This window comes from Xenopus laevis, chromosome 2L, assembly GCF_017654675.1.
Source record: "Xenopus laevis strain J_2021 chromosome 2L, Xenopus_laevis_v10.1, whole genome shotgun sequence".
Classification (NCBI taxonomy): Eukaryota; Metazoa; Chordata; class Amphibia; order Anura; family Pipidae; genus Xenopus; species Xenopus laevis.
The window spans coordinates 71,713,752-71,728,918 of NC_054373.1; the positions used below are offsets into that span (position 1 = coordinate 71,713,752).

General features: G+C 37.9%; 1 protein-coding gene across 1 annotated transcript in view; it reads left to right on the forward strand.

Moving 5' to 3' along the window:
- def6.L (DEF6, guanine nucleotide exchange factor L homeolog) overlaps nucleotides 1-15,167 on the forward strand; it is a 72,958-nt gene that overhangs the window by 13,433 nt on the left and 44,358 nt on the right. Inside the window, 1 exon segment of the mRNA NM_001089966.1 lies at nucleotides 14,186-14,326. Within this exon segment, the coding sequence (NP_001083435.1) occupies nucleotides 14,186-14,326 (141 nt within the window).

The following is a 15,167-nucleotide window of genomic DNA, read 5'->3' on the forward strand; positions in this document are numbered from 1 at the left end:
ATTAGCTATGAGGAAAGACTGGCCATGTTGGTATTGTTCATGCTGGAGAATAGGTGCATAAAGAGATACTAACATCAGAAAATAACCTTTTTTATTATCTATCATAAAATTGTCTTTGAATGCTATAAAAGTATTTGCCTGATGTTTTTACATTACCTTTCTTACTACCCTGTTCCTCTATGCGGGGGCTGCCATATTTGTGCAGCAGTAGTCCATTAGCATTAGAAATTATAACTGACAGGTTAAAGTGATACTGACACTAAAAAACTACTTTTAAAATATGAAAAATGTTAAAACTTACCTATAGGTCACGTTGATGTTTTTTGCTGAGAGGTTGTTTTTGTAAGTAATTGTTATTTGACGTTCCTAAATTTGACTGTTTCAGGCTTGTCAGTTAAAGTTTCCAATGCTAACAGACTCCTGCTGCACAAATATGGCAGCCCCCTCATACAGAAACCGGAGAGGTTCAAATGGGGATTTTGCCTTCCTCTGGATCAACTAGCAGTTAGGCAGGCTAAAATAGAGTTAAAAGGTTGTTAAAAGGGAGTTAAAAGGTGAAACATAGTAACATAGTAAGTTAGGTTGAAAAAAGAGACACGTCCATCAAGTTCAACCTTTTTACTCTTTTTAACCTGCCTACTGTGTCTGCCAGTTGATCCAGAGGAAGGTATAACCCCATCTGAAGCCTCTCCAGAAAAAATTCCTTCCTGACTCCAAAATGCCAATCGGACAAACTTGATGGATGTTTGTCTTTTTTCAACCTAATTTACTATGTTAATATGTTTAATGCCATTTACTATATACCCAGTTATGTATTTTAACTATATGAGTGCAGTACTTTATTTATGCACAAAATGTCAGAATGGAAAAGGAACCATAGTTAAACATTGGTACCAATCACACAGTAATAGTGATGCACTGAAGAACAATTTAGCCAGACACAAATTTGCTTCCACTATTCTAATTCACTAAAATGCAAAGTTGTGTCTGTAGCTGAACGCTGGAATAGTTTTGCTAGGGTTAATTTGTCAGCACAGCATTTCATAGTGAACTTTTGCTAGCATTCATTTCTTCCCAGCAAAGCTTAGTTAATACTCTTACGATTAGGTCTATTTTAATAGGGTGGGTACATATAGGTTGTATAGACGTATTTATTACTGATTTTGGTGCAAATGCTTGAAGTGGCCACTTATTATTACAAATGTTCAAGGAAGCATAATAAAGACAAAAGAGATCATCTAATGCCCTATACATGAATCCACCTAAAACAAATATGGCATGCCCCTAAAATGGTTGGAAAAAAATGTTAACAACTGTAAACAAAATGTAAAACAACTTTAATAGTTGGAACTTTTGAAGCCAATCCCGCTTTAAAATATGAAAAAGCTACAGCGTTTTTTAGAACTTTTATGACTATTCAGGCAAACAGGATATGATGCCACTTACATAAGATTGAGGAGGATGCAGCTTAATTTTATCAGTTCACCAGGTCTAAGGCGGTGAAGGAAACTGGCAAAAAAGGTAACATTCTGTAAAATTCCCACATTAGTGAATTTGCACATAAACGATTGTTTTGCCTGAGTGAAAATGCACCTGGTGATAGGGTAGTGAAACTACTCTAGTAACAGCCTCTGTCGCTAGCAAATTGTCCTCTACGCCTGTTAGTAAATTAGCAATGTGCCTGCAGATGGGATTTGTGGCGAATTTTCACTAGCGATGGCCACTTCGCCCTTTAGTAAATCTGCCCCTATGTCCTTCCCGGGGACCACAATCTCTTAGCTTTTTTTATAATTTATGTTTCAGGTTTCAGTTGCCTGTCTATTTAGCAACAGGTATTTTCAAATTGAACAACTTTCTTTATAGAAACCATGAGGCTAGCAGCTCAGCCTTTGGATTGTTGTGATTTTAGTGCAATTCTGGTGCTCTATCATGATGCAGTTGTGGAAGTTAAGTGGAAGTTAAGTGAAGGTTATGGCAAGAACTGAGATAAAAAAGTAGGCCATATAAAGTCATTCACTTTTGTATTGAAAGTCAGGGGTGTTTTAGCAGTGATGCAACAAATTGCACATTTTTGTGAATTTTTTTTTTCTTTTAAATCTGGGTTTTTTAGTGTAGAAATTGAAAATGTGCTCCCTACACGAACAATGCTGCTGCACCTAGTCCCAATTTGAATGCAAAAGCTGTACGTGTACCCCAGACTGGATCAGTTTGTTCTTTTAAACATTCTACCTATTAATCAATTACATTAATCAGTTTGAAGCTCTCTACCTTTGAATTTATGGGAAAGAATTAATATAATTGAAATGGTGTATGGTATCTGCTTAAATATTTGTATGTGTTACACAACTGTCCAATGGCAAGAATTGTCCTATAGAAACCTTACTGCCCCTTATAAAGGGTAGGGCTTGGATTTTTTATTTCTTTGTTTATGGCATCTCTGTTAGCATACTTGTATTGGTGTTTTTCAGAAGATGTGGCAAACTCAAACTCTGCATGCACACCAGGTGGGTTCCCAAGAAGCATTACATACAGAAGTGCACCTTTAGAAAATTAAGAGACTATTCTCCTTTTCCCCTATGCATGCTAGTTCTTGTCCTTGGCAGGTCACTTTAAAGCCGGCAACGCCTTCTTTGCTATCCCTCATTGTGAAGAAAACCATTCCTACAAATCAGGGGCTATTTGGTTTTGTTGATGTGGTGGTTAATTCCTTCTTTATAGGCATAACAGAGAAAATTGACTGTTTGGACCTTATCATTGTTTGGGTATTTTCAGTTCAGACATATTTTTCATTTGCAATTTGGCACGTAGGATGTGGCTTAACCCTTTCCCTGCCAATTTTCCCTGTTGTTCTGTCCTAAATGTGAACATCTACTGCCAAGCAGTTTTTAGACATTTTGTACATTCACTTTAAGAGCCTTTTAGGGTGAGTGTTTTAGTTTACCCAGGAAAACAATATATTGTTTTTTTTAGGACAACATGAGCTTTCAAATTATGCCAGAATTTTGGTGTAATTCCACTTCTGTAAAAAGATATAGGCTTAATGAAAAAAATCATGTTTCACATATATCAGAAACATAATTTATATTATGTATGAAAACACAGCAGATTTGGAAAGGTATATGTCTCCTGAACGCCCCAATGCCAAATATATATAGTTTTATGGAGATTTCTCACTTGCATAGATCAAAATTTCCAGGCACTGCTCCACAAAACGGGATACTTCTGATTTCAAGGACAAACACTCCACTAACAGAAGGTTTACCCTAGAAAAACTATGCATTATTAAAAAGAGCAAACCAAACTACCAAGTTGCAATTCTTTCCTAAATTTATAATTTTTTATAGAAATTGGTGACTTGTTTGAAAAATGACCTCAAAGTTTCCAATCTACAGCATCATATCTCCCACACATCATTAGTTACCGATGTAAAACACCCCCTTAATATGATTTTAAGGAGTCCACTGAACAGTTTGATGCCTAATATATATATGTTTACCTAAGCATGTGGCATATAGGGGCCCCAAAATGTAGACACCCCATTTTAGCTATCAGTTCTGTAATTCCAGATACTGCAAAATCAACACATTTACATAGATTTGAGGGGGGGGGCAAAGGTAGAAAAAAGTATGTTCACCCCATAAAACCATATATTTTCGGAAAATACACAATCTTCCAAATCGGGTATGCATGTCTTTCTACTCCAAAGCACCAACCCACAAACCTTTCCTAAATTTGGCAGTTTTGGTGACATATCCAAAAATCAACTCAAAACTTCCAACCTGCAGCATCGTATTTCCCACATACTTTTAGGTATCAAGACAAATCACCCCAAATATGAAAGCCTTGGGTCCTCTGAACAGTTTTATGCATTTTATTATTATTAACATGTATTTATATAGCGCCAACATATTGCGTAGCACTGTATAATATGTATAGGTTTACCTAAGCATGTGGCATATAGGGGCCCCAAAATGAAGACCCCAATATGGTCTGTCATTTCAGGTACTGCAAAATCAATACATTTACATAGTTTTGGGGGAGCAAAGGTAGAAAAAAGTATGTTCACCCCCAGAAAACCATTTATTTTCGGAAAGTACACAATCCTCTGAATCCAAATTGGTTATGCATGTCTTTCTACTCCAAAGCACCAAGCCACAAACCTTTCCTAAATTTGTCAATTTTTGTGACATTCCCAAAAATAACCTCAAAATTTCCACCATGCGGAACATTTGGCAATTTTGGTGACATTTCCAAAAATCAACTCAAAGCTTCCAACCTGCAGCATCGTTTTTCCCACATACTATTAAGTATCAAGCTAAATCAACCCAAATATGAAAGCCTGGAGTGCTCTGAACAGTTTTATGCCCAATATATATAGGTTTACCTAAGCACGTGGCATATACAAGCTGCAAACCTTTCCTAAATTTGGCGATAAAGGCAGCGGTTTTTACATTTCTGAAAATTAACTAAACACATTGTAATTGGCCGCATTTATCTCACCCAATTTCTTACATACAAAACACCCTAAATATTGATGCCAACGGTCTACAGAACAGTTTGATGCACAATATGCATAGATATACCTAATCAGCTGGCATGTGTGGACCCCAAATAAAAATAGTGCATATGAATTTTCTCCACTGCCAATTGACCATCTGTGAACAAAGACCTGTGACTGCTTATTATGTACCAGAAGACCCTCCTAACAGCAAAAAGACCCCCCAAAACCATATATTTTTGGAAAGTACACATTCTGAAAAATCCAACAAAGATAAAGACATCTTTCTACACCAAACTGCAAAGCTTTTCCAAATGTTGAGGTTTATATGACATTTCTGAAAACCTAAAAATGTTGCAGTTTGACGCATTTATCTCACACAATGTTTTACCTACTAAGAAAAATCACTATAAATATGGACGTCAGAGGTCTACTGAATAGTTTGATGCCCAATATGACTTACCAAAGTATGTGGTATGTACAGACCCAAAATGAGAAACGTGCATATGAATTTTCACGCTGGCCAACTCAGCTGCTGAAAACAGAGTACTGACTTATGTGCCATAAGAACCCAAACTGTAAAAAGACCCCAGGCAAACCATGGACCAACATGACAGCCAACCAGCCTTGTTGCCCATGGGGCTGTCAATGCTGCTAAAGCTCTGCTAAAGTTAAAGCCACCGATGCAGAGTACAGCACCTATAACTGCAAGCATGTACGAGGTACATGCTTGTCAGTTAAAGCCCTTGCCTGCCAGAAAGTACGTGGTACGTCTGGCAAAGTATTAATAAAAACTGTGAATAATCGTATGCATAGTAGATGAGTAAGATTACTTACAGTTTTTACTGATTAAATGAAGCTACATCCTCTTCAATCTTTTGTGACATCATATCCTGTATCAACAAAAAGTTTTTAAAGATCTTATTTTCCGCACACTGTAGATTGCTTCATGTAATATATTAATCAAAATTAATAAATCCTCAGAGAACCCAAAAATTGTTGATTTAATTTTTTGAGGTTTTTTAATTCCAAGTACAAAAACAGTGAAAAATGCTATACAAATATCAATTTAATAAATACAATTAATTATACCACAATTCATGTATATATAGAACCATATATGGTTTGCACCATATTTTAAAAAAAATAATTTAGCTGCTAATCTTTGATTATGCAGATAATGAGGCTTGGAGGAGACGTTTAAAAACGCATCATCTGGATCAACATTCCTTGTTTGTCAAATTGACTTATGTCCATGGTATTAACCTGCTTAAGTAAAAGTCACAATGAAGCGCTTGTTAGAGGTTTTAAACATTGTATGCAGGACATATTCACTTTGTTGCTGATAATAAGAAACAATGTAGCAGAGTGTGGGAATATATTCAAAACACTTGCAGCCGTAGATACGAAGAGTTGTACCTTTTGAAATACTGCGCTGAAAATCCAGATAGATAAGTAGTATGACCGGCTCACATAAATTTCAGGTAGTAAGTATAGGGTTGACTGTCAGTCGGCTACACGCCAAGCATACATTACCACCTTGTCGGTGTAGTCTCTGTGGCGGTTACGTTGCTCGCAGAGCTGTCCTGGCTTGCACTTCCAGAGCCGATCTGAAGAGCCAAAGGTCCCAGTCACTCCTCGTTCCACGTATCTGATTTCCAGATTGTTAAATGTGCTCAAATGATGGCGTTTCTCTCCTCCACATGGCCAACGCGCGTTTCACCTTGAGCGGCTTCGTCAGGGCTGTTGTTGTACTTGGAATTAAAAAACCTCAAAAAATTAAATCAACAATTTTTGGGTTCTCTGAGGATTTATTAATTTTGATTAATATATTACATGAAGCAATCTACAGTGTGCGGAAAATAAGATCTTTAAAAACTTTTTGTTGTTGCAACTAATTATATTTATCTTACGCACCGCCGTACATGGCTTTGTAAGCTTCTATAATTTTAAATAGTAGTGTGCGCTGCCGACATATATACAATCATATCCTGTATGCCTGAAAAGTCATAAAAGTTCTAAAAAAACGCTTGAGTTTTTCCAAATTTTAAAGCGTGATTGCCTTCAAAAGTTCCAACTATTAAAGTTTTTTGTGTTAACATTTTTTTCCAACCATTTGAGGGGCATGCCATATTTGTTTTAGAGTGGGCTTATGTCTAGGGCATTAGATGATCTATTTTGTCTTTATTATGCTTCCTTGAACATTTGTAATAATAAGTGGCCACTTCAAGAATTTGCACCAAGATGGTTTCTACCCTATGCGCCAGTTAGGTTGTCTACACTTTTATTTTCCCTTTCAAAAGGTATAAAGTGCATAACAGAATGAACTAATAAAACTTAGTGAGGACCAATGGAAGCCACCAACCAATTATATGGCTTCTTGATGTCCTGATAAACTGATTCAACACAAATTAATTGTACACACCTACTGTACTTGACTCCAAATTAACTTTATAAAATAGGTAAAATCACTGTACCTACATGTAGGCGGTGTGAAGTACAGGATGAATTCTTCTTGCCTATGGTGTGGACCTGCCCCTGATTGTCCAGTACTGGAAACACAAAGCTGATGCCTTTGATTTTCAATGTTGATAAATGCAAGGTTATGCACTTTGGCAAAAATAATATAAATGCAAGTTATATACTAAATGGCAGGGAGTTGGGAGTTTCCTTAAATGAGAAGGATCTAGGGGTTTTTGTAGAGAACAAGTTGTCTGGGCAGCATCATTCTGTGGCTACTAAAGAAAATAAAGCATAAAAAGGGCATTAACTCAAGGGATGAAAACATAAATATGGGTTTATAGGATTATTATAGGTATATGGGATTATTGGGCCCTGGTGAGGCCTCATCTGGAGTATGCAGTGCAGTTTTGGACTCCAGTCCTTAAGAGGGTTATAAATGAGCTGGAGTGCAGAGACATGCAACTAAATTGGTTAGAGGGATGGAAGACTTAAATTATGAGGGTAGACTGTTAAGGTTGGGGTTGTTTTCTCTGGAAAAAAGGCGCTTGCGAGGGGACATGATTACACTTTACAAGTACATTAGAGGACATTATAGACAAATAGCAGGGGACCTTTTTACCCATAAAGTGGATCACCATACCAGAGGCCACCCCTTTAGACTAGAAGAAAAGAACTTTCATTTGATGCAACGTAGGGGGTTCTTCACAGTCAGGACAGTGAGGTTGTGGAATGCACTGTTGGGTGATGTTGTGATGGCTGATTCAGTTAATGCCTTTAAGAAAGGCTTGGATGATTTTTTGGACAGACATAATATCAAAGGCTATTGTGATACTAAACTCTATAGTTAGTATAGGTATGGGTATATATAATTTATGTGAAAGTAGGGAGGGGTGTGTGTATCGATGCTGGGTTTTCATTTGGAGGGGTTGAACTTGATGGACTTTGTCTTTTTTCAACACAATTTAACTATATAACTATGTAACTAACTATGTAACCAGTGTTGAATTCCCTGACAATATTTACACCACTAATAATGTCAAGTTTGTGGTAAGATCTCTTATATTTTATTGGTTTGTCCCCTGTTCCCGTACCAAAGTTTACGTGCTGAATTAAGTGAACAAATTGCTTTCTTTCATTTAAATAATTTATGAAGCTAGAGGATATCCAAATAATCTGAAATGTGGTTTGGGAGGTGATCCAGTTGAATGATGATATCAAAGTTTCAGTGTGTGTAATTCTTATGTTTCTGGATTGTTTTACATTGCCAAATCCCCCCCCTCTTGTTCTAAACAAGAGAATAGGGGGGAGGGCAGCAACCTAGGCTGTAGCAGACCCAGAGTCATGCCTGTTCAAAGGAACTGAAAAAATATTTGCTTGACAAGTTTCAGATTAATCATTATCAATCCCTTGAACAGGAAACATTGCAGTTAGTCTGTAATATACAAATATACAGTGCCAATTATGATATGTTAATGTGCTTGTATAGTTTGTTAGTTCCTTATCACAGTATTTCAGCATGTGACCTATCCACAGTAGAGCCCTATTAATACATGTGAGGTGATACAGTAACTGTACCTCCACAGGCTACATATGTGATGGAATAAATCTTCCAAGTTATCCTTAATGCAGAGGTATGCCTATTAATTAAATTTTGCATTACAGCCGCCGGGTCTGTTGTACAGTGTAGTTACATTTCACTTGAAGCATCATTTGTTCATCTAACTTTGTTGTTGAATTAGAAGTAGTTTTATTGATTCGGCCTATTTGTCATGGTTTGATTTTATTTCCAAAAAATTTCATTGCAAAACCCCATTCTTCTGTAGCACACACTACATATGCAGGTTTTTGGATGCATGAGCAGAAGGATACAGGATTAATAGTGTTGTGGAGACCCTTAAAGTGGTTGTTCACCTTTAATAACTTTTAGTATAATGTAGAGAGAAATATTCTGAAACAATTTGGGATTGCTTTTAGGTTTGATTATTTGTGGATTTTTGTGTTACTTAGCTTTTTATTAATGAAATGGAATATGAATATGTTCACATATGCCCATAGTCAGTAAAGGTTTGTGGATTTGTGCAGGATGATGTGTATGTCTGTCCCAGGTTTGAGCAGTTTGCTCTCAGTGTCTGGTAATATTTAGGCAGCTCACAGGCCAGTTAATGAGCACAGCAGAATCTAATTTGCTGATCCAGGTTGCTATAAGATTTCCCAGCCTGCTTAGGGTTTGGCTCCACCCTGGAACGAGTTCTGACGTGAGATATCATGCTGGGGAGTTCTGTGAAAGACTTTTTTGGTAGGCAAACTTTTGGTGTTTTGGGTGAAATACAAACCTTTTTGTGTGTGGTAAAGACTGCTATTGCTAATGTAGAGATCTGAGCAACGCTAGGTTATTTCCGGTCTGATAGTCAGGGAAGCCTGAATATATAGTTAGCTGGCAAGGGTTTATTTTGCTGTTTTGTTTTTTTCCCCTTTTTGTTTTTTTCACCTCTAAATGGTGTAAATAAAAATCTAAAAAATAAACAAAATAATAAAAATCTAAATAAAAAAAACCCACGTGCGTTTTACTTAGCCCCCTTGTTCTACTGTGCCTGATTTATTCAGTGTACTCATCCAGGGAGTCACCGGTATCCCATTGCTGGGCTAATCCCTACATATGGTGTTGCATGCGGGCAATTCTGTAGGAAAATGGCCAGTATGGAAGAATTATTGAGGCAGCTGGTGTTGCAGAATGCAAATCAACAGCAGGCAAATGCTGAACAGAAAAGGGCAAATGAACAGATACCAACCCCGCCCCCCTACTGTGAGGCGCTGCTCAGGACAAAACACATGAATACGCAGAATGCGTGCCATTCCTATATCAGAAGACAGGTTTGGCCCCACACTAAACAGTGGGCTGGACTGCTGGCCCTCTTGTTAACTGGCAGCCCCAGAAAGCTTACTTTGACCTGAAACCTATGGAAGCCAGAGACTATGAGCGCTTAAAGGCTGAAATCCTTGCCCGGCTAGGCGCAACCCTAGCTGTTTGAGCTCAGCTCATGTATAAATGGACTTAGGGGGGGAAACCGCCCCAATTGCAGATGTATGACCTGATACATTTGACCAGGAGGTGGCTTCAACCAGAAACTTTGTCAGCACCTCAGATTGTGGAACAAGTTATCATGGACAAGTACTTGAGATCCCTGCCTGTCACCCTCCAAAAGTGGGAGGGCCATGGAGATCCAGCAACAGCCGATAAACTGGTGGATCTTGTCGAAAGGTATTTGGCTGCAGAGAATCTAACAGCATCGCTCCACCGACTTTCTACTACAAGACCAGACCGTCCCCAATTTCTGGTAAGATTGAACCAAGGGATGAGGGTGGTGAAAGTGAAAAAGGAAAAGCCAGAGGTGATGTGGGGACTTATTCTCCTGTATGGCGTGAGGGGTCTGGACGGCCAAATTCACAGGAGATGACTAAAATGATTGTTTGCTATCGCTGCAGAGAAGAAGGACATATTGCCGCAAACTGTCCTGTGGTAACCGAGCCTATGCAATGTCACTTGGTTAGAGACAGGCGGCAGTCTCTGTACGCAACAGTCCTCTGTACCACCATGCAGAGAACTGAAAAACATTTCTGTACTCTTTATGTTAATGGTAAAAAGGCTGTGGAATTATTCGATTCAGGAAGTCTGGTGACATTAGTTAAAACCAAGATTGTGTCACCAGAGACTCTCATTGGTAGGAGAGTAGCTGTGGTTTGTGTGCATTGGGATACTAAAGAATATCCCATGGCAACTGTATTGTTTAAAACATCCCTTGGTAACCTATGTCATCAGGTGGGCGTGGTTACCAACTTACCACATGAAGCTATTGTGGGAAGGGATTTCCCTAAATTTTGGGAGCTGTGGGATTGTCCTGATCACCAATCTGTTTTTGCCGAGCATGAAAATGTTAATGGGGATCAACGGGGGATTCCCCGTGAGGACTCTCCAGAGTTCCCCCTGACTGTTATTAGCAGGAGAAACAATAGAGCCCTGGGAAGAGTTTGCATCCTCAGAGAATGTTCAACCCGCCCTTGATTTCCCTGATGTAGAAGTACATCTGGAAAATTTTGCCACTGAACAGTTAAAAGATGCTACTCTGATAAGAACACTAGAGAATGTGGTAGAAGTAGATTGGGTTTCAGTTAACCCACGTGGGAGGGTTGCTATTCCCTACATTATAATGGAAAGGGACCTGTTATACCGGGTTTCAAAAAGGGAAGAAGAAATAATTGAACAGTTAGTGGTTCCTAAAACATACAGGAAGCTGGTATTGGAGTTAGCCCATGGGCATTTGCTGGGAGGACACTTAGGAGCAGAAAAAAACAGAGAAAGACTTATACAGAGGTTCTACTGGCCGGGAAAATCTAAAATAACTAAAGTACTAAAGCACTATTGTGCTTCCTGACCTGTTTGCCAAATGTCTGCCCCTATGCCACATTTTCACAGTCCCCTGGTTCCACTACCCATCATTGAGGTGCCTTTTAAGAGGATTGCTATGGATTTGGTTGGTCCTTTACTAATGTCCACTCGAGGGCATCAGTATATACTGGTAATTATAGACTATGCCACCTGTTATCCAGAAGCCATACCTCTCCGATTTCAGTATATCACTCTCAACAGATGGCTTAGTGGAGAGATTTAATAAAACTCTAAAGCAGATGCTGAGGAAAGTGGTTGATAGAGATGGGGAAAAACTGGGACTTCCTTATTCCTTATCTGATGTTTGCTATCTGAGAGGTCCCACAATTCTCCACAGGGTTCTCCCCTTTTGTATGTGACAGCAGGTCAGTAATGGTTTGTGGATTTGTGCAGGATGGTGTATATGTCTGTCCCAGGTTTCAGCAGTTTGCTCTCAGTTTCTGTTAATATGCAGGCAGCTCACAGACCAGTTAAAGGGATACTGTCATGGGAAAAAAAATTTTTTCAAAATAAATCAGTTAATAGTACTGCTCCAGCAGAATTTTGCACTGAAATCCATTTCACAAAAGAGCAAACAGATTTTTTTATATTCAATTTTGAAATCTGACATGGGGCTAGGCATATTGTCAATTTCCCAGCTGCCCCAAGTCATGTGACTTGTGCTCTGATAAATTTCAATCACTCTTTACTGCTGTACTGCAAGTTGGAGTGATATCACCCCCTGCCCCCCCCCCCAGCAGCCAAACAAAAGAACAATGGGAAGGTTACCAGATAACAGCTCCGAGTCCCTAACACAACATAACAGCTGCCTGGTAGATCTAAGAACAACACTCAATAGTAAAAACCCATGTCCCACTGAGACTCCTTCGGTTACATTGGGAAGGAAAAACAGCAGTCTGCCAGAAAGCATTTCTCTCCTGAAGTGCAGCCTTTCTTTGAGAGTAAAAAGTAAAAGCTCGCACTCACAGGTCTTGCAAAAAATATAAAGGTGTTTATTAGAAAAAGAACAACTAATGTTTTGGCTATCACCCTAGCCTTTCTCAAAGTGCAAATACAAACAAGCACCAACCTTTTAAACCCCCTTTGGCGTGAAAGTAGGAAGTAGTGACGTCACTGTGACGTGTGTAGACTGTAGATATACATAGAATAGTGAAAAACAATCAACATATTGCTACAAACTTAAAATAGTAACACTTTAGTGTGAAGACATGAATATTTAGTGAAACTGTAACTATTTAGTAAATAAAATTGCTACTACATTAGACTGGACACATAAAAGCAACAATTGTATAGCACATACATTTGCCGATAAATGTTCAACATAGTGCAGAGCGCTCAGCATACGGAGTTCATATCCCCTCAATCCGTTTAAAAAAATAGTAGATATTCCTACTGGCTACTAGCCAGTTAAAAAATAGTGGAAGCTTAAGCTTGGTGCAGCCTAATGGCGGCTCCGTGTCCCTCTGAGTCCTCGTTTTTTATATATATATATATATATATATATATATATATATATATATATATATATATATATATATATATATATATATATATATATATATATATATATATAGTAAGAAGGATCAGCACTCACTGTATTGAAGAAAAAAATAGTGTTTTATTGTCAAGTGATATACATCTTTATTCGATGTTTCGGTCCCACCTGGGGACCTTTTTCAAGGATATATATATCATACTTCATGAAGAATCCACACTCTCAGGACTTTGTGAAGTATGATGTAAATACTGTTGTTTCTGCACCCAGGCATACAAATTGATTTTTTCGAGAGTGCTGGTAGCCCTTTGGATTGGATATATATCCTCAATAAAAGCATAAGTAATAAAATACATTTGTAGGCTTACAGTGTATTTGTATTTAGATGGGGTCATTTGAAAGCTGGAGAGAGTCAGAAAAATAATGCAAATCATTAAAAAACTATAAAAAAATAAAGAAGATCGATAAGTTGCAAAGATTTGACCATTCTAAACATACTAAAAGTTACCTTGAAGGTGAACCACCCCTTTAAGCAATGTTTACTTTCTGTACTTGTGTATGAACTTAAAATAATGTCATAACCATAGGAAACATACAATTAGTACACTAATTGTATGTTTCCTATGGTTATGATGTAAGTTTGCCACCTTTTTTGGAGGGTTTATGGGTATTTAAATTCTTGATGTATCACTAAGCACTTTATCCTTGATGTGATAATACATTTTTGCAACTTTGAAATATGCAGTGCTGTTCCCTTTTGAATTTTTATATACATTAAATTGACCAAGCACTCGGAAAAGGAAAACCGATGACGGCGTGCGGGTACCATCAGAATTGTTATTTTATATATATATATATATATATATCTATATATGTATATGTGTATATATATGTGTATATATATATATATATATATATATATATAAATGGTATACAGGGAGGACATAATGTAGATGGCACATGGGTAAAGGAGGAGAGAATGAGATTATATTACATTGGATATATATATATATGCATGTGGACATCTGTCTTTTTGTGGAGTGATATGTGTGTGCTGGTATATTAATCTTATCTTCATACAGCAGGAAAACCTCAGCAGAACAGGATATAGCAGAGAGAAAGAGAAACGGAAATGGGGAGGAGGGGGACACCACAAGTCAGAGTTATGCAGTATTATGTGCACTGTCAGCTCAGCTTTATCTCTGTATACATATATTCTAACTCTCTATAGTACATCTGTATATGAATATATTATATTTATATATTAAATCATTCCTTCTCTAAGGTGCTGTCTCACAACCTATATACTGTATTATGTATTCCACATGACCCTGTGGCCTTGGAAGATCACTTTCGTGATGACGACGATGGGCCTGTATCCAGCCAAGGCTATATGCCTTATTTGAACCAGTACATACTGGATAAGGTGGGATTCTAAATTCTCCAAAAATAGTGCCTCTCTCTTTCTCACTTTCTAAGCAATGGGCATGATTCAATTTAATAGGACCCATCCACACCATCCATTAAATGCAAATCCGTCCAATTCCATTCATTGTGAAGTGAAGCAGTTGTCCAGCTGTGAGTCGTGTGTGCACCTCCGCCAAGCCTAACCATAATTGAGAAAATGTCCTTGTTGCCTCTCTGTCATTACTATATGTGCAGAGAGCTGGATTATGAACACATGCAGTATGGCACTAAAGGTGGTTATACACTGGCTGATCAGGTAACACGCAGAATTACTACCATGCATAGTAAGTGATTGGAACTACAAAAAATTAAAGGATCAGCACCGGGTTCCCAGTGACATGTATAAATATATAAGGAGATCACATAATAATCTCTCTAATGCTTTATTTACCAGCAGGTCTTTCCAGCTGATGCAGGGTCACCTATTCCGATTACAAGAAAATAAGTCCTGCCTAAATATTCAAAAGGGTTTTTTTTACAGTGAGAGCTGTGAAGATGTGGGGGTATATTTATCATTTTTAAAGGTGTATTTATCAAAAGGTGAACTATCCCTTTCACTATTTCATAAATACGCCTTTAATACGTCTAAATTCAATAGAAATGAATGGAGAAAGGCTGTATTTCACTCTAGCAGACTGTGGTGATCTCTAACTTCACTCCCCGTGTAATTCTCTCCCTGCATCAATTGTACAGACTGATACATTAGATACTGTAGCTTTAAAAAGGGGTTGGATGGCTTTTTAGCAAGTGAGGGAATACAAGGTTATGGAAGATAGCTCATAGTACAAGTTGATCCAGGG